Genomic DNA, 24,881 nt, shown 5'->3' on the forward strand with positions numbered 1-24,881 from the left:
GACGCCTAGTAAGTTCCCAATTGCAGTGGGTCTTCATAAAGGGTCAACATTAAGCTCTTATCTTTTTACACATTATAGACGATTTAACCACTAGTACCCAGGATAAGGTCTCTTACTGTTATTTGTTTGTGGATAATGTGGTATTGTTCGATGAGAATAGATAGGGGGCGAATGTTGAATTGGAGGTTTGTGATGAGGACATCAGAGGACCTACTCTGGTGTACCAGAAATGGAGAAGACCACCCGTATCAGCGTAACTTTCTTTGTGGATGGGAGATGAGTTCCAGATGGGGCCCGCCAGGCCATTTTGAAGACCCCACATGCATTGGACGTGCATCAGGAAGACCTCACCTTGGGATGATGCATGTGGGCTGCTTAGGAGACTATTTTAGTCATAGGATTTCTATTTCATGTCGATTCGACTGTTGGATCTTGTCGATCAGGCCATCGGGCCACCAGATCTTTTAGATTTGGGCCCCTTGGACTTTGATCTTGCTTTCTTTATGGTTTTTGGTATTTTTAGGAGTTATTTGATGGTTGAGATTGATAATATATGTTTTAGTTTTCTTATTTTGGACGATGGGCTACTTTATTGAAGTGAGTGACATAGTTGCAATTATGCTGGATTTTAATTCCGAATTTTTTATTATAAAAGCACAGGGGGGGTGGAGTTCCAACCCTAGTGGTGTTATTGAGAAGAAAAAAGAAGAAGAGTGGAGCTTTCTTGTGTGAAAGATTTTCCTCATTGTTTTCTAGGGTGTTTTTTTCTTCAAAAAAAATCCTCCCTTCCAATTAAATTGTGGAAGGGTAGAAGGTTGCTTGGTGGTGGATTCCAAGGTATTCTTCTTCTCCTTCTCGTCTTTCTATTTTCCTTCCCATTACAACCTTCTAAACCTTAGATCTTCAATTTCCTATTTTTTCCAATTTCTAAAAATCCTAATTCCAAAAACTCCAATTCCCATGAACCCTAATTTTCCAAATTTCAAATTTTCTCTTTCCTAACCTAAGCATAAAACTTACAAATCTGTCCATTGAGTGTGGAACGTGCCTATGCTAAATTGGAAGTTCTATCCTTCCATCGATCCTAGTTTTAATTGATTTATGCGATTTCTTAGCATGCGGGCATGTGATTTAGGTTAAATCAGATTTTATTTCCTATTGTTTACTCTTAATTAATTGGTAGGTTAGCATCTTTTGTTAATTGAATTACTTTATGGACTCTTTCATAATCTTCATGTTGCATGCTAGCATTAAATCATGTGTCTTGCATCAGTTTGTTGGAAGGCTCAAGAGTCTAAAGGCTTAAAACTAGTAGAACCAAGATGTGGCAATTGGAATGCGACTAGTATGAAGAATTATAATAGTGAGGTTTCAGTTAAATCAATATCAAGAGATTCCTTGAAGGGATATGTTCAATACTATTCAAAAGGATGGAGAGATTGACGAAGATATTTCCAATAATATGTGGGATATAGTGGTGGATATGCCCAGGAAATGATCTTCCCAATGGTCAATTATGAGAAATCTATCCAACCTAGTGTCCTATACATAGAAGGGAGATGTTGTGGACATCTTGGGGACTGTCTTTGTTCAGATTTGAATTGATGTGGCCTGAAGAGGATGGTTTTTTGGACATGGTGCGGGATTGAAGGAATTCAACCACAATTGGATGGTGGGCTGGCTTTAGGCTCATGGTGAAGGTAAAAGGTTGTAAGAGTTCATCATGGATTGGAAATGGGACCACTATGGTTCAATGGGAAGATTTAATACTATCATCATCATTATCATCTAAGCCTTATCCCAACTAATTGGTTCAGCTAATCTACTATCCTTGAGGAAATTCATGCTTTAAATTGCAAGAAAAATCCTTGGGTTTATCGGCAGAGGAAAAAAGGGAATCTCTCGAATTTTAGTGCAAGAGAAAAGTTCATGAAGAGGAAAATTATGTGGAGGTATTACTGTTGAATAGATTGTCTTGAGGAGGGAAACAAAAATACTTTATTCCATGGGGTTAGCAATTTTACTAAAAGGGTGGAACACAGAGGAAAGTAATGGGATGGTGGCTTTTTACTCTAATCTCCTTAATTCCGAGTGTAGGCCCTGCCTTGGTGTGGATAATTTGGATAACTAGGAGGATGTGGATTGGGTGGAATGTCCTATCGAGGGGAGCAAGGTGCACGAAGCACTTACTATCTTGGGATATGATAAGGCTCCTGGGCTTGATGGTCTTCCAATTGTGTTCTTCCAAGTGTTTTTTTTTAGAGAGAGAGAGAGAGACTGAAAGGGGACCTTGCGAAGTTCATCTTTGAATTTTACAATAGGGGTAGGATATCTAGAGACTAAGATTCTCATTCATTGTCACTATCCCAAAAGAAGTTCAGTATGCTTGAAAGACTTCATGTTGAATGGTCTAGTTGGCAACACGTATAAAACATTGGTCAAAATCCTCACGATCAAACTAAGAAAGGTTCATAGTAGGGTTATTTCTACCTCTCAAGGGGTGTTCCTCTTTTGTCGGCAAATTATCAACGGGCCATTGATTGTGCACGAATGTATTAACTCGAGGCACAAAGAAGGTTGGTTAGTCAGGCTTATTATGCAAGCTGGACATGGAGAAAGTGTATAACTGGTTTGCATCGACTGGGATTTTCAACCATTTATGCTATGCATGCAGATTGGGTTTTGGCTTGAAGTGTGGTAGTGGATATCGACATGCATCTCCTTGGCTCATTATTTGGTTACTCTCAATGCCCTAAGGGAGATTGACATGGGATCCACCCTTGGCTCATTATTTGGTTACTCTCAGTGCCCTAAAGGCTTCTTTAGGGGGACAATAGAGATTGACATGGGGTCCACTCTGCCCCCTTTGATCACCATGATCACAGAAGTTCTTGCCATATTGATCGGAAAAGCCTCAGAGAAGGTTTTGATTAGAGTCTTCTTCATTAGCAAACATAGCCCCCAAGTGTCCCACCTTCTATAGTCTAACGATCCCTTGTTGTTTTGTGATGCCAGAGAGGAACATGTGGTCAATTTTTAAAAGGTGATTAGGTGTGTCAAATAACCACTTGGCTCATTATTTGGTTACTCTCAATGCCTAAAGGCTTCTTTAGGGGGAGAAGAGATTGACATGGGATCCACTCTGCCCCCTTTGTTCACCATGATCACGAAAGTTCTTACCATTTTGATCGGAAAAGCCTCAGAGAAGGGTTTGATTAGAGTATTCTTCATTAGCAAACATAGCCCCCAACTGTCCCACCTTCTATAGGTTGACGATCCCTTGTTATTTTGTGATGCTAGAGAGGAACATGTGGCTAATTTTTAAAAGGTGATTAGGTGTTTCAAATAACCACTTGCTCTAAAAGCTCGACCCGTTAGAGGATGGTGTATCAATGTATATCAAAGGACTTTAACACTCCCCCGCATGTGCGAGGTGGAACTCTACACGGGAACATATTTGGCAAGGGTGGAGGGACACTCACTCACACCGTAAACAATGACCCTCTCCCCCCACTTTCTATAGGCTAACGATCCCCTGTTGTTTTGTGATGCCAGAGAGGAACATGTGGCCAATTTTTAAAAGGTGATTAGGTGTGTCAAATAACCACTTGGCTTATTATTTGGTTACTCTCAATGCCCTTAAGGCTTCTTTAGGGGGACAAGAGAGATTGACATGGGATCCACTCTACCCCCTTTGTTGAAAAGCCTCAGAGAAAGGTTTGATTAGAGTATTCTTCATTAGCAAACATAGTCCCCAAGTGTCTCACCTTCAATAGGCTAACGATCCCTTGTTGTTTTGTGATGCCAGAGAGGAACATGTGGTCAAGTTTTAAAAGGTGATTAGGTGTGTCAAATAACCACTTGCTTTAAAAGCTCGAGTCGTTAGAGAATGGTTTATCAATGTATATCAAAGGTCTTCAACACTCCCCCGCATGTGCGAGGCGGAACTCTACACGGGAACATATTGGGCAAGGGTGGAGGGACACTCACTCCATGGTGTACGGGTAAATTGGCTAAGCGATTTCAGGACGATGATCGAATAAGTTGAAAGAAAACTCTTGGTATGGAAAAGCAATTATCAATCCCTGGGTGGCCACATTACTCTTATCAAAGCAGCTCTATCAAGTTTCCTACTATACTTTATGTCTCTATTTTAATGCCCTACGAGTATCATTCAGTGCATTGAAAGATCAAGGAATTTTTTCTTTTTCTTTTTCTTTTTTAAAGAAAGGCATGGATGAAAAGGAAAGTTTCATTTGATTAGGCGGAGTGAGGTGTGCTATCCATGAGACCTTGGGGAAATGGGAATCAAGGATCTCAAACTGCTCTTTGGAGGTTTGGCACGGAAGATAACCACCTTTGGAAACAAATCCTCTCTTTCAAATGCGGCAATCAGGAAGGAGGATGGCTCACCTCTAGCTGTTCCCTTTATTGGGATTCAGGTATTTGGAAGACCATGGAGGGAGGATCTCTTGATTTCATGAAAGGGCTCTCCTTTGTAGTGGGAGATGGATCTCGAATCAGGCTCCAAGGAGATGCATGGCTTGATGAATGACTAATCTTCTCGGACTTTTGCAGGCTCTATATGGAGGACCATTGAGGGATGCAGTGATTGGGTCATTGGGTCCCTTGTAGAAACTTCATAGATGAGGAGATTGAGGATTTTGTCGGGCTCCATCATCGTGTGCAAAATGTAATAATTTCTTCTGGCAATGGCGACAAGTGGCTATGAAAGGGGAGAAATCAGGTTTATTCACATTTAAATATTTTCAATGGATGCCCAAATACGACACGAGGATTGATCACATTGATTCTTCAGCTCATTTCTGGTGGTTTCCTGGTCCTCTGAGATTTAGTTTTTGGACTGTTAGTTTCAAAGGACAGTGTTGACCATCAACCACGTCCAGAGTAGAAATATGATTATCACGAAGGTTTGCTCTTTATGCCTTAAGGATGTGGAATCAGTGAATCTCCTCTGGTGGAGATATCTGGATTTCTTTGAATTGCACTGGGTGGTGCCTGGATCAATTGTAGGTTCAAGCATGGAAATGAGGTTCTTGGAAAAAGAATTGTTTACTTTTGTCCTCATTGTGCAGTCCATGGTCATATGTGGAGAGCGTAAATAGAATCTTTAATAACAGATCGGAGAGTGCAGACATGGCTTTTCAGAGGGCTGAACGGAGTCTTTTGTGCTTTGGGGTATTCCACTTTAACGGTTGTAAATGGCAAGATATTAGGGTATCTGAGGGGATTGTATTCCTCATTTGAGGGTGAAGTGGGATGAGTCATCATCCCTCTTCCGTCTTTCCTGTAGCTCCTTTTTTGTGTAGTGCCAATAAATTTCTCTTGTTACCATTAAAAAGAAGAAAAAAAACTGTTTTGAATAGAATTAGAGTTGGAAGTGGAGATGTGCCTCTAGAGTATTCTATGATCATGAGGCCACAAAAGTTTCCTGCAAGCTGTAACAAAATGATCATGACACTGAATGTAAGTTGGCTCTGAACTTCTCATGGGGTTCAGAAAACCATTAACATTGTTGGAGTTCAAAATGAAAATGAGGTCTAATATCTTGACACACCGTCTATGCTATCCTACTCTTAAATATGGATGTGGTACCACACTTGCCACTTCAATTTTATGTGTATTAGCTGCACTGGATGCCTATTTCAGCTCGTGCACATTAACCCATACAGTTTTAGCATTGTATGTCTTTTATTTGTTGGGTCTATGTTGATGTTATTAGGGTGATGATAAACATATCGTGTGCCAGGTGTATTTTTTGTATAGGGCTTATATTATTTAGTTTGGTATTTGGATATAAAAAATTCTTGAGTGGAGAGATCGAGAAGGATGTTGCTCATAGAATTAGAGCATATGGTGGATGAAGTGAAGATATACCTCTGGATTTTTATGTATTGCCACATACCAATCAAACTGAATGGGAGATTTTGTATGATGGCTATAAGACCTGCCATGCTTTATGGTTCAAAATGTTGGGCAGTTAAGGAACAACACATTCATAGGATGAGCATAGCTGAATGAGGATGTTGAGATGGATGGGTGGCAAGGGAGCTTAGGAGTTACGAGTTGCATCGATAGGTAATAAGATGAGGGGAAGTGGTCTTGGATGGTTTGGCCATGTGCAACAGAGTCCAAGGCAAGTATTGCACTGGTTATGAGTGAGTTGGTTCAAGTGGAAGGCTCTAAAATGTAAGGGGAAGGCCCGGAAGGATGTGGGTTGAGGTGGTAAGAAAAGACTTGATGACTTATGGTTTATCTGAGGATATGGTCCTTGATAGAGTGAAGTGGTGGAATAGGATTCATGTAGCCAACCCCAATTAGTTGGGATAAGGCTTAGACGACAATGATGATGATGGGTGGGATTTAGAACCCACATAATGCATGAGGATATTTTGTAGTTTGCCCTTCTCATTTTATGTTCTACATTAAGTTGTCTTCAAAGTGTCCTGATTTAGAACCCACATAATGCGTGAGGTTTGACTTCTACTTGTGCTTGCATACATATTTTAAACATCTACATGCGATGAATTCCTTTTTTATTATTCTCACACAGGTTATTAACTTTGGGTCTTCAAGGTAGTGGATCAGATACTTGGGCTGAAGAACTGTTATCTGAGAATGTTTTATGCCGTATTTTATGGATCGCTGGAAATACATTGAATTCTCAGCTATTAGAAAAGGTACGGCAAAGTGTATTGGCATTGCATGCCAGTTATGATTTATGCAAATGGCTTTCAATATCAGCGTACAGCCATTAATCGTACTTGGTTTATTACTTGCGAGGGAGAATGTTTTCTTTTCATAAAATCCAGAAAATTAGCAGATTCAGATTATTTTTCCAAAACAATAACAGTAAAGTGATAAACTTATTTTTCCACCATATGGCTGGTGGATGCCTAGCGTAACAGGATTCATGTAGCTGAACCCAATTGGTTGGGATGAGGCATAGATAATGATGATGATGGATGGTGGATGCCACAAAAATGCCCTGGATTGGAAGATCCAAACAGTTCAAGCTCTAGCTCATTTTTGTGGAATGTGGATCATGGCTGTAGTTCTTAATCATCTATTTGTAGGCCATTGATCAAAGAGTTAGGGTCATATAGTCTATGAGATTTTTAGGACATTCCCCATATTTGGTGGGGCCCATCAACTCAATTGTCTGGATCACCAGACCGTGAGCCTCGCGTGTACAGAATCATGCATAGCCACAAACTCTCTTCTTGCTGGTGAGCAGGGTCCCATAATTCATCCTATAATATACATCCATCTAATGCAGCTATTGTTTCAGTTAAAACTTTATTATTGTGATTTCAAATGTTTCTAGGTAGTTTCTTGACCGGCTGCTTTGTTTGCACCATCGCTATTTCGCTATAGGTTGATGTTTGATGGTGAACTCTTGTGGGTGTGGTTAATTGAAAATTTCTACCCTTTTGTCAACATTGAGAACTTGATATGGATGAAACTCCTCTATCATTTGATACATGGTAAATGTCTTTTGTTGGTTAATATATCACTTGCTATCCCTTGTCTAAAGTGTTTATTGGCTTTATTACCAAGTGCTCTCTGGTTTAGCTAGATAGTTTAAACTGTTTTTTTTTGGCAATCATCAAAACTTCAATACTGCAGGAACACCTCTATCATTATGTCATTGTGTTTATGAGATTTCCTTTTATATCTTGACCTTATATTTCATTTTGGCATTTTTTGTATTCATCTGATTCAAGCCTGTTATGTGGGACAGTGCCTTGAGTTGTTGTCAACCATTGTAGAAAGTCAACAAGTAGCACCGATTCTTCTACCTCCTTTGATGAAGTTGGGCTTGCTTAGCCTGTTGTTTAATCTTTTGGCATGTGAGATGAGTAATGTAACTGACGGAAAAGGTCTTGAGAGGTACTAAATTTTGTTCTTGTTCCTTCTTTAATGATTGTCATGCACCATCGCTATAAACTCGACCATCTAGTTATTTGAACATGATAAAATCATGTATGTAGCTTCTAACTCTGATGGGCTTGTTTGGATTTGACCAAGCTGTGTCGTGAGTAGCAATACATAGCATGCTGTCAGGGCTGGCTGGTCATGGACATACTGTTGCTAACTGGTTGTTTCATCCCTTGTTTGCAACACCCTAGAACATGGACCAGATAAATTGTGTCACATGTGGGGAACTTAAAGATTGGCTGGTGGTGCATTTACACATGTGCATGCGCACATTTGACACATGCCACAATTTTTTAGTGCTTGAAGATTGATGGTGTGTGATTGCTCTTATGGGCTGCTTGAACTTGGAGGGTCTCACACGTAGCACATTGGAACATGCCTTACATGTGCACAGATAAGTTTGATCTTAATGTGCACCAAAACTATATAGTTTTATTAACTAGTAGTTACCTCTCCACCAAAGGCACCCAATCCATGGTCTAACGGTCATATATCCATAACTACTTGACCAAAACTGCATTGGTTCCTGTGCACAAGGGGGTTGACAAACCATGGACATGTATGGTTGCTCTAACTACTGGTTGCATCACAACTTCGCCCAAATCCAAACAGCCCTGGTGAGTTTTCAACATTGCATCTTGTCCTTGATCTTGCTCTTATATTACTGTAAGGTCTTTTTCTGTTTTACTTTTGGTCAGAAATTTATATTTGCAGTTTGTATGATATATGACACCCCTAATAATCTAACAGAGCTAGATGTTTTCTTTCTTTCTTTTTCAACCTTTCTGGGTAGAAGTAGATTAAGCAATACGCATTATATGGAAAATAGTGGTCTATTTATCAAAAGTTGAAAGATGCATTTACCATCATTACAAAATTAGGGACAACTTGGTCATTTTATCCCTTTCTATTTTAATATCCTGCTAGACTGGAGAGAGTGAGAGACTCTTCATATGCCCGTCTTCCATGTTCGTGTATAATACAGGTATACATTTTTCTTTTTAATGGTTAATAACTTAATATATCACAGGAAATGCATGAAGTTGCACTAACAATCAGGGGATTAAATTTTTATGAGTCACACTGTGAAGTTTTGAGAGAGCATTGTAGAGAAAAGAGTCTAAGACAAGAAAAAAGGTTATCAGATAATCAGTGTGGCTCATGTCAAGGAGGTCAACAGCCAAAATTATTCTCTCTACAAATAACTGAAGGAAGAGTATAGACAGAAGAATAGGAATTTACACGTGGTTTTTACTGATCTGGATAAAGCATATGACAGATTACCTAGGGAGGTTATGTGGTTGGTGATGAGTAGTAAACAGGTTCCAGGAAGATATATAGACATCTTTAAAGACGTTTATGAGGGTGCTGTTGTAAGTGTAAGAATGGCTTGTGGTTCACAGATGTTTTCCAAGCAGCAGTGGGTCTCCATTAGCGTCCACATTGAGTCCTAACCTTGAGGACATTTTATAGATGAATTAACATCTAGTATCTAGGATGAGGTCCCTTGGTATATATGTTCTTTTCTGATGATATAGTGCTAGTAGTTGAGACTATGGATATAAATATAGGATGAGACTGAGTTGATTCGGTTTTAGTTTTGAATGAGTCGAATTGGTTACATATTGACTTAGCCTATTTTAGTTTCAACATATTTTAGGCTTTGATTCATCAACGGCAAACTGAATCAACTCATCCATATTGACTTGGTCTCAGTCCAAAACAAGTCACGGACCAAAAGCAAGATCTAAAACCATATATGAGACTGAAGAGGGTGTAAATTCTAGATTGGAGGCTTGGAGGAAGGCTTTAGAATCTAGGGATTTATTTTATTTTTATTTTGCCAAATTAAGATAGAGCGTCTTGAATGCAACTTTAGTAGGCATAGTCATAGATGTCAGGCTCTAGTTAAAATTGATAGCTAAGAGATTCCTGAAAGTGATTTGTTCCATTATCTTGTATCTATCATTCAAAATGATGTAGAGATTGAGAAAGATGCCTCAAATAAAATTCAAGCTGGGTGGATGAATTGGAGTTGTGCCTCTGGAATGTCATGTGCTTGTCACTTATACCAACGAAGCTTAAGGAGGGTGGAGCATTGGGCAATTAAGAAGCAACATGAGCAAAGAATGAACATTGCAGAGATGGGGATGCTACAATGTATGTCTGGGAAGCCTAGGAAGGATAGAATTAAGAATGAGGTTGCCCGAAGCTGTTTAAGACTAATCCAATAATGATGGAGAGAAATTGAGATGATTTGTTCATGTGTGCAGCAAAGATGGGAGACAACTTCAGTAAGGAGGGGAACATTGATCAAGGTGGAAGGGCCTGAAGAGAGGATAAGAGGAAGGCCTCAAAAGGATTTGAGCAGAATGGTGAGAGGGAATATGAAGGGTTGTTCACGTGCTGAGAATAGGACCTAATGTAGGAATGCTAGTCGAAAGAGGATCCGTAAAGCTGACATCAAATAACTGGGACCAGGCTATGATGACTATGATGGTTTATATTATAGGATAGGTATACATAATATTCGAAACATGTACAGAAAAAGAAATGTCCTTTAGGCCTTTGCCATGAGAATCACTTGAGGAGTATGCATGCACAATTGCATTTGTATAAAACACAATTTCTACTGTGTACATATATGCATATCTACATACCACACGCATTACACATATAGACACACAAATGTGCATGTGTGCGTGGATTCTTATGCATTCATGCAATATAGTGAAGTTTATGTTAGCAAGTGTTTAGCCACCAAAGAATGACAAATTAACCTGATTTTCGAAGGATCAACGGAATTCATACTTGTGCCTTCATAATTAAAATGCTGAGGGCATTTTTATCATGCAAAACATGATCAGAAGATATGTTGAATAGCCTGTTGACAGACCATGATGAATTGTGATGATCTCACATTTGTCCCACTTTGCCTAGAGATTATGGTTTCTAATGTTTCATATTATTATTTTCCTCTTTAGTTCTTAAAGATGATGTGTTTGAATAAAGTTTAAATCAATAGGCTTTGGTTTATACGATAACTTAAGCATGACGATATTTTTGTACTTTCACAAATATTGTGAAAGCTCTAATGATGAAGGAGAGGCTAGGGGCATTGCCACTCTCTTGAGCCACCTCGCCTTTTCTCCTTCTCAATATCACTCAAGGAACATGCTATCAGAGCGGTAAAAGATTTGGTACCTTGTTCCTTCGTTTTTTCTTTCACTTTCTCTTCTTTTTTCATCTCTATAAGGTAAAACCATAAATCGTTTGGGAGCTGATTCACACAAATTGCCTTCATTCGTTGTTCCACCATCATATAGTAGGTTGTGTAGTTATGCCTTATGAATGTGCTTGAGGCCCGCTTTTGAATACAGCCAATCATGATGGTTCAAAGTGGGCCATTGTGCATTTATGGCATGATTTTGAAGATCAAATGAGGTTGTAGAGATCGTGAATGAAATCAAAATGTTCTTCATATTCATCATCAATTGGTCTGTATGTGTGTGGTGGTGATCATTTATCTATGCTCTCTTAAAGCAATTGTTGGGTGAGTTTACGTTTAAGTTCTTCCTTGTGTGTTTAATCTCTCCTCTTCCTTAAATATGGACATAAAAAATGATGCTAAGAGCAGTCTTTTGATTTTATCCGAGTCAATAAATATTCAAATTACATCAACCAAACTTAATGGTGCAAATTATTTACAATGGGCCACATTGGTAGAAGTGTTTCTTACAAGAAGGAAAGTAAAGCATTTGATGTCCCTTAAGCTTGATGAAAGCTTAATAGATTATGAGGATTGGGTGTAGTGAAAGATGCTTATTATTAGAGCTTTGTTGTGGAATACCATGGAACCGTGTATTAATGCAAATGTTTTCTTTTCTAAATGACAAAAGAAGTTTGGAAAAATTTTAAAGAGATGTATTCAGGTGAAATGTTCGTATAGCGGGTAGTTCCACCTTTGCAAGTCTATTCCAAAAGTCCTAAGCGTTGTAATGAAGTTCATTCAATCGTGACTTCACAAATCCTCGTGCTTTGTTTGAAAACCATTGTATTCTTGAATCTCCTTCTTTAACATCTAATGACGACGACGTATTCATCATTCTTCGCAAGGGTATACGTTTTTGGACTCACCATCCTATTTCTCAATTTGTTTTTCGTTACTAGTTTATTTCCCTTCTTTTCGTAAATTTGCTTTGTCCTTGTCATTTGTGTATGTTCCTCATTCTTTTCAGGAAGCTCTTATTCTTGATGAATGAAAACGAGCTATGGAGGCTTCTCCTTGTCCCAATCAAACTTGGACTTTGGCATAATTGATCTACTGAAACACATGCGGTTGGGTGTCGATGGGTGTATACGTTAAATATAATCATGGTTCAGTGGAACACCTAAAGTTTTTGTTGGTTTTTATAAGGTGCTCTCAGACCCTAGGAGTTAACCATTCTGAGACATGCTCCTACTATAAAGCTTAATTCTATGCATTTAATCATTTTGGTTGCCACAAATTTGGATTGGCCCTTATACCAACTTTATGTGAAGAATGCATTACTTCACATGGATCTTATTGAAAAAGTCTATATGGAGCAACCATCATGCTTTGTTGCTTAGGGGGAGTCAAATAAAGTGTGCCATTTTAAGAAGTTGATTTATGGTCTAAAACAATCTCTAAGAGCCTAGTTCAACAAATTCAGTAAAGCAGTGTTTGAATATGAGATAATGTGGAGTCAGGTTGATTGCTCTATTTTATGCATTTCCCCATGGGGATCTTACTGAAAAAGTCTATATGGAGCAACCATCATGCTTTGTTGCTTAGGGGGAGACGAACAAAGTGTGCCATTTTAAGAAGTCGATTTATGGTCTCAAACAATCTCTAGGAGCCTAGTTCAACAAATTCAATAAAGCGGTGTTTGAATAAGAGATAATATGGAGTCAGGTTGACTGCTCTATTTTATGAAGTGATGTAGGTGTCCTTGTGTTAGTAGTGAATGCGGATTTGTCACTCAAAGTGATAGTGTGGGTATTGACAAGTTGAAGACATTTTTACAGCAACACTTATATACGAACGGCATTGATTGTCTTCAATACTTCTTAGGTATTGATGTAGCAAGATCTAAGGTGGGCATTAAGTTTTTTTTAAAAAAAAAAAAAAAAACAAACCAAAAATCATGTTTTAAATAGCTTACGCTACGTAGCGTAGCTTAGCCCTAACACTACTTAGCTCATGAAAATAGCTCAAGTCATGTGTTGCCTACGCTCCATGATAATTTGTATACACTATAAACTATATAGATTACGCTATATGCTATGTGACTAACATTACAAGTTATTTTTCACTATACCATTAAAATCAATTAATGTTTTCAACGATTTTTTTTTTTTAAAAATATTAATATCTTCAATAAAAAGTATTTAATCTTTTTAATGATAAAAGTAACAACAGTATTAAATCAGTTTCATTGTTCTTTCTTTACCTTTATATTAATCATTGCCCTTCCTATTACTTTAAGTTGCATTTGGTTACACCAAAAATCATGAAATTTCATTATTACTTGGTCTAATTTGGTGCAATATATAATGAAATTGGTACAACCAAGTGCAACCTTGATTAAAAATTTAGAAGTAGTGTGTAGTCATGCTACATGCTATCAAGCTTATGCCTAGTGTTCGAGTTGTCGGTATCGCTACAAGTTTTGTTGGCCGGAGATGAAGAAACAATATTGTTATTGCCGATAATTGGAATGCGGGGGAAACATGATGGAATTTTTTAATGAAACTTCAAGAGATGCCTAAATGCACATTTGCATATTTAGGAATTAATATATATATATATATATATATATATATATATATATATATATGAAAGGAATGCATACATAATAAGTTTTCATTTAATGGAAACCTAAAAGCATGCACTACTGTTAGAAATCACTTGAATAATAACCAAAATCCTACTATCCATTCAACCATCCATCCGCCCAACCATCACATCTAACCATTACATCCATTCATCCATCTAACCATCTAATCCATCCATCCATCCCTTGTATCCATCCATCCATCCATCCAACCATCCAACTATCCAATTTTTGCATCCATTCGAAACTTTTGTGGGCCCAAGTTTTTAATGGTGGGCATTCAATGACCACTGTTTCTTGTGGCGTGGTCCACTTGAGACATCAGATTGGTGGGCATTCATATAATTGTCCCACATGACGAGAATGGCTTATCATTTGACACAAGGCATCTACACAGTGGGTCCAATCTCGTGAGTGGTTCGGATTTCACAAAAGGATTTCATGTGTAAGGGCGAGTATTTAGCTATTTAAAAATATATATAGAGTCATCCATTCATTAAGAATTTTGCATTTAGAGTTGTAAGTTGTGATTAGTCCATTCAATTTTCAAGATGAAGGACGGCTCAGATTGTTAAAATATGTCTGCATACGGGATAGAATTCCCCGAATAGGAAATACGAATTCCTCTCTATTTAAAAATCTAGTTCGACCAGGCTGTCACCTTGAAACCAACAGTGGTTGCAACTAATGTTCAAATTATCTCTAATATTATCTCTGATATTATCTTTATCTTTGCTTAGCGATACCGATAACACGGGTAGCAATACCGATAACACTAGTAGTGATACCGATAACGTTGGTAGTATCAGAAATTCCAAGTATTAGCAATGTATCACTAAGTATCGCTTACGTGTCAATATCGCTAATGTAATCATCAATATTTTCAACTATGTAAATTCTAGGTGTTTCTTTTATTCCTAATGCATCAATATCGCCAATGTATTGCCAGTATTTTCGACTATGTAAATTCTAGGTAATGCTTGTATCATAAGTGTATCAACGATATTTCAATAATATCTCCAACTTACTGATATCATCATAATTTTGTTTATTAGAAAAAAATTTATTTCGATTTTTTTTTCTTTTTTCCGTGGGCACATGGTTGTATGTAGTGTTCAATTTGTCATTGATAATATTAATAATATCTCGATATTATTGATATCGCAACATGCGCGATAATGAGACCACAATCTTTCATTTCCTTTCTAATTGTCAATGATTTCTTGTTGAAATATCATGTGTTGTTGATATTTTGCAATATCAATGGATGTTTGGATGGTTAAATAGGTTGGATGGGATGGTTGGACTGATTTCTTACAACAACACATGCTTTTAAGGCCGAATTAAATAGAAACTTGTTATGTATGCATTCTTTTTGTTTTGTTTTTTGTTTTGTTTTGTTTTGTTTTTAAATTTCTAAATATGCAAATATGTACACTTTAACATCTGAAGTTTCGCTGAAAATTCCACTATTTTTCCCATGTTTCCTCGCATTTTCGGTTATCAGCGATATTATCAGCGATATCGATATTGTTTCTGTATCCCTGGCCGGTGAAACTTGTAGCGATACCGATACTTCGAACACTGGCTGCAGCCACTGCAGGGACCTAACCGTAGGGCCTACCTGACGTAGGGATGGACGTGATGAGGTCAAATCACCATCTTCCTCAGGGATAACTACTTTGAATCCTCGGAGCTTCTCTAGACTCCTCACAGAGATTCCTCGAATCCACGAGGGAAAATAAAAAAATCGAAATAAATTCTAATGAATTTGAAAACAGATTGATTGATGATAAAAACGAAATTATAACCCTTTAAATAGTAATCTTAAACTTAGGAAGAAGCTTGAGAATCAAACTCCAACTCAAACGCCCTAAAAACATGACTTACTATAAATAGTATACTTACTATTTATAGATGGTCATGATTTTTATTGATTTCATGGTTTTCGGCCAAAGATAGTAAGTGTCCAATTTGACATAACCACGTCATTCTCCTAAATTTTCTAAGCTCTTTTCATGTTGGGCACGACTCTTAAAGCTCAAGAGATCAAGAGTTATGATCAAACTAAAACTTACCATAAATAGTAAAAACGAAATTAAAAAGGATTTTCGACCGTCAATCTGATGGAATCTCGCAAATTCGGCATGGGCAACCCAGCGTAGCAGGTTGGTTGGCTAAAGTAGCTTCTCCTACCCCAAAATCATATATGGTAAATTAAATAACTCATTTCGGCTTGCGAGATATGCCTATTTTAGTGTTCTGTCGGTCATGATTACTTCCGCATCCGATCGGGCCTTCTCTAGTCCATCTTGGACATGAAAGTGTTTGCGATCCGCTCTACATCAGTCCCCTCCACTTCAAAAGAACTCATCCTCAAGTTCTCGTCCTGCTTTGATTCATGATACTCGGTCAAGTCTGTGATGTTGAAAGTACGTGAGATCTCCATGTCATCTGGAAGATCAACAATGTAAGCGTTGTCATTGATCTTTCGGAGGATCGGTACTGGTCCAATCTTCTTATTCTTCAACTTGTTGTAGGTCCTGGCTGGAAATCTCTCATTGCGTAGATGGACCATGACATGGTTGCTCACCTCGGACACCTTTTGTCATCGATGCTTGTCAACTTGCTCGTTTGAGGCATGTAACTTGGCTTTTACATTCATATGAATGCCCGCGATTCAGTCCGCCATATGTTTTGCTGCAATACTCATGCCTGAGAGCTTGGACAAAAGGACCAAGTCAAGTGTGTGGCGAGGCACTTGATTATAAACAATCTAGAATGGGAACTTCCTTGTCGAGCGGTTCACCATGTCATTGAATGCAAATTCTGCTTGAGACAAGGCCAAATCCCACTGCTTCGGTTTGTCACCCGAACTACATCAAAGGAGGTTTCCCAACGTGCTATTCACAACTTCAGTTTGCCCATCAGTTTGTGGGTGGTAGGCACTGCTGAACTGAAGTTGTGTACCGAATCGACTCCATAAAGTCTGTCAAAAGTGGCTAATGAATTTCGTGTCACTGTTAGAAGTAATGGTCTTGGGAATCTCGTGTAGCCGCATAACCTCTCTGAAGAATAGGTTCGCCACGTGTGTTACATTGAGAGTTTTCTCATATGGGATAAATTGCACCGTCTTTGAAAAACGATCTACCACCACGAACACTGAATGCATCCCGCGCTGTGTTTGTGGGAGACCAAGCACAAAGTCTATAGATAAGTCTTCCTAAGGGTTGTAAGGCACAAGTAACGGGGTGTATAGGCCTGTATTTTGAGACTACCCCTTGAAGGTCTAACAAACATGGCAGCGCTACACTGTTTTACCCATGTCATGTACCAATTGCGGCCAGTAATACCGCTCCTCCACAAGAGTCCACGTCTTGTCTCGCCCAAGGTGTCCACCAAGGCCACCTCCATGTAGCTCTTGAATAATCTGCTCCCTTAGAGAACTTTGGGGTAGTCGGTTGTTTTGTGACATATTTTTAATAGTGGTCTGCAAATGCCATTGCTTAACCTAGAATTGGGTAAAGCTTGTGTGATTCCTAAAAGTAAGGACTTTTAAGTCCCTCAGCCCTACACCATCCACTATTTCCCTCATCCTGAACTCGAGCAACTTCTACCATTTGTACATCTTTATCCAACCCATACAACTCCTCACTTTGTTAGGGTTCTATTTTCGATAGGAAAGAGCGTAATTAAGGAAAAGATAGTCATGCCAAAAAAACAACAAAAGTGGAGGAGACGGCCAACGTATCCATTACCTCACCTGCTTGGGGCCCTTAAGCCTTTCTTATAGGATGTTGCCCACAACTGCATCTAGAATGCTCGCATGACCCCAAGCCAACCCTAAATCCACCATCCATCGACCTTGGCTATCATTGCCTTCTCCTTTGGCCCGGGATGAAAGAGGGGTCATCCCATGAATGTGCATCAATCTCATTGAATTCCTCAGGCTTGAATTTGGCATCCTCATATTTAGGCACCTTGCTTAGGTCCCGAAAGGTAGCATCCTCTAAATCATATGCATTGGAATGAGAGCTAGAATCTCCCTCACTAGCTTGGGCCTCATCCATTGCTATGGGGCCTGCTCCCTCCAATGGCCTCTTCGCGCCAACTCCTCATGCATTATCATGGCACTCTAAATCATCATGGCAACCAAAATCATTGTATTGCCCCAACCTATTGCAACACTAGTCGAGGCACCATCATAATCGTTGGGCGCTTTTCATTCACTATATGCATGTCTCTTGGTTGTCCTAGTTCAACCCATGACCTATTAATTATAACTCATTTAGATGATGTCAGATAAAACATACAAAAGGGATAAAGAGATGAGGAAGATAGGAAATAATGACTTCGTCACGAATACACTTGAAGAAAATTTATAGAATCCTCCTTGCTCAAAACATGCTCACAAGCGCAAAATTAGGTTGCATAAATCACCCGAGTGCTAGATGACTGACCTCAAGTGTAGATAATTAAGCCTAGAGCATGCATCGTGATGACAAGAAGCCAAAGCCATTAACCCAAGCACAACATCACTATAGTAAATGAATGCAAAACCAAAAGGCCAAACCCATAGAATGCATAGACAAAAATCTTTGTACATTCACCATGAGAAATGCCTAACAAGACCTCAAACTAAGGATCAAATATATGATTATACATAGGAGCTAACAATTTTTCAATAGGCAAACTAAAATATAAAGGAGATCAGGCCCTAAGTTGGAAGAAACAAACCATGAAAGACAGTAAATTCAAAAGCCATAAGATTTTAAAAGAGTCTATAAATCATGTCAACCCTTATTAAGGAGATAAAACATAATGACAATTCAAAATGCCGTTAGATCCAACACTATACAGACATTACATTGAACATTTAGAATGCATGATCTAAAACATGTAAAATAACACCAAAATTAAAACCCTAATAAAAGCATAGCATTCATGTGTAAGCATGAATAACAAATCATCATGTAACCCAAGCAAAAATGAAGAGAATTTTGACAAGCATTTTAACAAACACTTAAGATGCCTCCTTAAAGAAAACCTAAGCTTCTCCGTCAATCTAGATTAAAAAAATCACCCAAAACCCTCTCAAGATTTACCCAACCTTCAACAATGAAGAGAAGTCAAGGGAGTGGACCCTACACGTATGGACTGCAGGAGATCGAAAAATGACATGGTGACGCTTGCGTGTTGGACGTCTTCCCCTCCCCCAAAGACCTTTGGCCTCATTTGGCACCTTGATTCAGAATACCTGGGTAGGCAATCCCCTGGATTCAGAACACTACGATTGTGTATGGCACCTAGATTTGGAATCCCCTATAATCCAAAAATAGCTATGCATTTAAATTATGTAGTATATTTACAAGAATTTGAATTAATTACTAAATCAACTTTAATATTACACATGTGATGTTTGACACAATGATTGTAATAAGCTCATTAAATATATACTTTGGCAAAAAATGATGAAATTCCAAACCTCGAATGGGCCACTGCATAGGATCACAACCAAGCAACTAACAAATGTTTTTTAGCCATTGATTTACATGGCCAATGTTTGAACTGCTCAGTTCAATCTATTGGTTTAATTTTAATGATGTGGTTAATAATATGATTGTTTTGGGATATCATTGGTGGGCCACGCATGCAATAGATTAGTAGCCTAGTGACACATGTTACACATGTGACTCTCCCCCTCTAAAAAATGAGCAAAAACGGGGAGATGATTGGTAATCCATGCAAAAGGGAAGGATTGCAAAACTTACCAAAAGTGAGGATTTGAAATCCTCGGGATTCAGAATACCCTCCAATCCACTATGCCAAACAACCGATGGATTCAGAATACCCTCCAATTCCCCAAATCCACAGTGCCTAATGACCCTGATATTTTGTCTTTTCTCCTTCATTCTCCTTTCTTTTTCTTCTTCTCTCTCCCCCCCTCTTCAAAAGCCTTAGCCAAAGGGAGCCTGCCATGTGCACCGCTAATTGTGGCGAACCATGTGTGTGACCAGTCATGTGAGCCACTACTTGTGGCTACTCACGTGTGTGGCCGGTCATGTTTGCCATTACTAGCGGCAACCCACATGTGTGACCTGCCATGCATATCATTGCTACTGGCCGTGGCCCATCAACACTACCACTAGCAGCAGCCTCCTGATATGCACACAATAGCCTCTTTAGAGGCATTAAGATGCATTATTTTTGATAGATCTCTCATTGAATGGGTAATTCTGGACAGCATCACTAATAATACATTTTTTAATTAATGTCGTAGACATTTTTGAATGGGCTTAAGATGCATTATTTTGGAGAATTTTCACACTTGAACAGGTAATTCTGGACAGCATCATTAATAACACATTTTTTAATTAATGTCGTAGACAAGTGACAGACTGTGTTTCATCCAAACCATCCCCCAAGATTGAGTGAGGAATAAAGATCTCAAGAAGGATCATCATGGATATTCACTATGTAACCTTTAGTATCTGATGTTGCATCTCCTTCTGTTGCAGGTGCTCCGTTCTTGATTCCATTCTCTGTGTAATTGAATCTCTTTCTATCAGCAGTGATTATTCACAAGCGTTATCTTCAAATAAAGAACTTTTTCGACTAGTCTGTGGTTTGATCAAGCTTCCTGATAAAATTGAGGTATGCATGATAACAAAGCATGCCATAATAAAATGTTACATTCTTATGTAAACTTAGTATTGCATTGTGTCCACTAATGTTTTGACTTAGCATATAGACAGGAGATGAATTATCATGATCATTCATGTCTAAACGTTTGATAACCCTGGGACCAACCAAATAAATTTGAAAAATGCAGAATACGTTATGAGCTTCTATCAATTTTAGTGTGTACAAAGGTAGGCAAATCAGGTATTATTAGCACTGGAAAATGTTAATATTATGATTTAATTTCAATTAAAACTTCTGAAGGATAATTGAGGAGATGTCTGAAATTTTGTAAACTGAAACTTTTTATGAAGAATATAATTTAAGTAGGTGTCCTCAAATTCACACAATGCAATTAACAAATGATTAAGTAGCCTTAGGTATGAAAAATCATTAAAGGTGTCCATCAAGACATCCCAAGGGGGATTGATGATGCTGAGGACAATGTCAGCTTAGTGGCGAATTAACTAGATAGCCATTCACACAAGGGCTAAAAGGTCATTTTGGCTGTATATGGGAGTGTTGTTCAAATTGGGTTTTATGTTCCTTTGTAGTACTCTTGTTGGATTCCTTCATAGGATTGAGATACTTGGAATAAGGTGTATAACTATGCATAATCTTAGTTGTAGGATCCTTCTACCTCGAATCACACTTCGAACTCAAGTCTAGGTCCCAATTCCGCCTCCTAGCCTTTCATAGTTGATAACATTTTGAAATAGATGCTTTCCCACACCCACGCCCGAATCTATCGTCGCTTCTCTTTACTCTTCTTCGTGCATTTGTGTACATAATATGCATATTACATTTAATTTATAGTTTGTATTTTAATAATTTAATGGAGAAATACAACAATATATCATCAGTTTGTTAATGGTTAAACTACAAAATATTGCGTGTGTGCGCGTGCGCATGCGTGTGCGTGCGTGTGCGCACGCACTTAGCCCAGTTAGTAGGAGCACTCTCGATAGAGGGATAAGTCAGTGGATTGATTCCCCCACACTGCAAGCGTTATATTTTTGGCAAAATCTAAAAAACCCTGGTGGAATCTTCTAGATCTAGGGCTCTTCCTCTATTTAAAGGGAAGATCTGCAGGAAATTCCTGCAGAAAACCCTAAACCCAAAAGAGCAACCATAGGAGGGAGAGAAGCCCTGCGAATGAGAAGCCCTTGTTGGTAAGTTTCAATCAGATTTCTTATTTTACTTCTGGAATTTTATCTAATAGCCCTAGATTTGAACAATAAACGAAATAGTCAACGGATCAATCCTACGATCATTGTTCCGACCTATAGGCAAGTTTTGATGATAGTGATTGGTTTTTGAATGAGTTTCTGCAATAAGGAATAAGGATGATCAACTGCGAGAAATCCAATTACCTCAGTCTAAGGAAATTCGAATCTATGGATCGTAAGGCCAATTCGTGTTAGAGCCTCAATTCTTAGGTTGATTTGACAATAGATTTCCCACAGTGATATGCGAATTGTATGGTTAACAATAGTTTTGTCGAAAACAGTTTTAAATTCTCAATTTTAGATTCCAGATCTTTTGGATTTGATCAATCCTTTGGTTTTTCCGAATTCGACTATGAGAAAACCATTGGATGGATTGAACCCAACTTTGTGATCAATGAGAATCATTAAAACCAAGGAGGAAGAAAAAGGACCCTAGAATTGTTGGGAAAAAAAATATCGGATTGTGTAAACCTGTCCGACTTCAATCGATTGATCGAAGGGTTCGATCGATTGATGATGTCGATTTTTGTCCAGAGACGAAAAACCATAATTCGTGATCCGTTTCGATTGATCGACATCGAGGTTCGATTGATCGAGGATAACCTCAATTGATCTTGATCGATCGAACATATCGACCGAAGTTCACTGTTTTTGTCTAGTGAGCAAATTGATTTAATTTGACCAAGTTCGATCGATCGACAAGTAGGGTTTGATCGATTGAGAATGGTCAAAAGTGTCCACAAACTTTAGGAGCTAAATCAGAATATCATCGAGCTCTCGAGCTGGCTCAATTGATCGACAACCTCGATCCACAGTTCCCTGCTTTGACTCGTAACTAAATATAAAAATCACTAAAGATAGGATTAATGGTGGGCCCTACATAACGATATAGTTTAATTGAATCGGTATTATGTTGAATCATATTGATAGGACTTTGGAGCATTCACTCTCAAGCGTTCGACTATTCAACGGATTCGACCTTACCATGAATAGGTGAGTGAATTCCAACGTGTTTAAGATAGGAGATATATGTTTGGGACGATTGCCATGATTGAGTTCCTATTATGTTGTTGTAATAACATACCAAGATGATTCTTCTGTATTGATCCATGCTCTATGACTGTAAAATGTGAATTGGATACATGAACATGTAAACCATTGCTATCATTCAACAATTGTTTCCTCTTTAACCAAGGGATGTATATATTGACCGGTCACGTTGATGCATAAACATCGAGCATGCATTAAATGCATCCGTTATGATTACCCATACCTACCTAGGTGGATGTTTGACGGGTACAGATTGCTCATGCCTACCTACGGTCGATGTTTAAAGGGTATAGTTTTCGGGTTGACGGATATCCAACCGAAGCAAATGGACGATCATCCCACTTGACATGCACTTCATGACATTTCTACATTCATACTCATACTGCATACATACTTTCAGTTATATTGTGCTACGTATGAACCATGCTTGGTTCGCTCACCGGCTTGGCCAGATAGCGTTGTGGACTAACAACCGTACAAAGACGGACAATGTAGAACAATCTAATCAAGTGCTGGAAAATGAGGCCGGGTTGGTGGATGAAACTCAAAACCAATGGCCATATTTGGCGGAAGACGAGCTCGCTGCATTAGACAGTTGAATTGATTATGTGATTGCTTCTAGGAGTTTTAGTTTCCATTCATTATAGTTATTGCTGATTTGATTAAATTTGAAATCTGTTTGTAGCCATAACCTTGTTAGATGAAGATTGATTATTTTAGTTGAATAAAGTCCCAAATGGGTGGACTTAGACTGGTTTTGATAATTTATTTTAGGAATGTGAATGTTAGGAATGAAGTGGAAATAGTTGGATGTATGAATGTTAATGTGGTGATGATCTAGAATACTTGTAAATTGTGCCTCTTAATAATTGTATAATGGGCGGATTCATGTACAATTAGTCTACGAGTCATAGACCGTTACTCAGGTCTGAGGGTGCACACTCTGTGTCCGAAGTGCAGGGCGTGACAACCGTGACAACTTATCATGGGTGTATGACACCCAAACCATGCAAAAGGGTAATACTCGTAGTATTTGCAGACTGTGATATGAATTATAGAAGGAAAGTGTCTTCAAGTCGCACAACAGAACCGCTTTACTTGAGATGATATTTTCCTCCACTATGAATTAAAATTTCAGTATGCAACTTAGGTTTCCGACAACTCGTCCTAGGATACACTGAAGCCTAGAATTCCACCATAGATCTTCAGATAGCAAGTTGGTCAATCGACCACAAACACCTCTTACAACGAATTTGATAAAAAAAAACTTAGGGATTGATTTTGGTTTTTGCAAGGACAAAACGATAGATTTAAAACAAATAAAATTCAACATTGGAAAATCTTAGCCAAATTGGAAGTTTAGAAAATGAAAATTGTAGGGATAGAGTGATTGCTAGAATGAGTAATACCCCTCTTTTGGACCCTGTATATACTATATATAGAGGTTTAGATGTCAAACAGACATGGCTATTGGATCCACCCTTTGACCATTTGGCAATTGCTTTGACCCTTTGATGAACATTCATCTCCTTGCCACATCACCTAGCCCAACAACACTCCACAACCACCACCTAGGAACCGCCACATCACACAATCATCCTAGGAGCTTCATGCATGCAAAGGTCAACTTTTAGTCAACTCAAGGTGCCTTGTCACTGGGTTGTCGACCTAGTCAAACTTACCTAAACCACCCCGAGTTGTGTGTCGGACCTATGGTTTGCACCATGGCTTGATCCAAATCTAGGTAGATTTGGGAAAAGTTTAAGGCTCCTCAATCTCCTCGCAAGGATGTGCACATACAAAGTGCAAAGTGCACCAAAGGCTTCCAACTAGCCATATGAATATATGATACAACCCACTAAACATGCACCATGCCACGTGTGTGCATGTGTGCGAGTGCGGAAGATTCTTTTCATTTTCCATATGTGGAACCTTGGTCATGGGTGGTTAAAACCCTCTAAGCAATTTGCAATTTTTGGTACAAAGTGTTTTTCCAAAATATAAAAGGAATCTTTTCAAATCTTTTAATCCCACATCCTAAAAAAAATGATTTTTAATTTTGAAATAATCTCCACTATTTGTGGTGTCTCCTAGCTGGGTG

The 24,881-nt window shown here is 38.5% G+C and overlaps 1 protein-coding gene across 2 annotated transcripts in view; it reads left to right on the forward strand.

Annotated features, from left to right (window-relative positions):
• The window catches only part of LOC131253163 (uncharacterized), a 72,433-nt gene that overhangs the window by 24,490 nt on the left and 23,062 nt on the right, over window positions 1-24,881 (forward strand). For both annotated transcript variants that reach the window (XM_058254028.1, XM_058254037.1), the window contains 3 exons: window positions 6,575-6,701; window positions 7,766-7,914; window positions 20,339-20,474. In XM_058254028.1, coding sequence (XP_058110011.1) covers window positions 6,575-6,701; window positions 7,766-7,914; window positions 20,339-20,474 — 412 coding nt within the window. The remainder of the gene's footprint in view (window positions 1-6,574; window positions 6,702-7,765; window positions 7,915-20,338; window positions 20,475-24,881) is intronic.

This window comes from Magnolia sinica, chromosome 1 (genome assembly GCF_029962835.1).
Source record: "Magnolia sinica isolate HGM2019 chromosome 1, MsV1, whole genome shotgun sequence".
In the NCBI taxonomy this organism is placed as follows: Eukaryota; Viridiplantae; Streptophyta; class Magnoliopsida; order Magnoliales; family Magnoliaceae; genus Magnolia; species Magnolia sinica.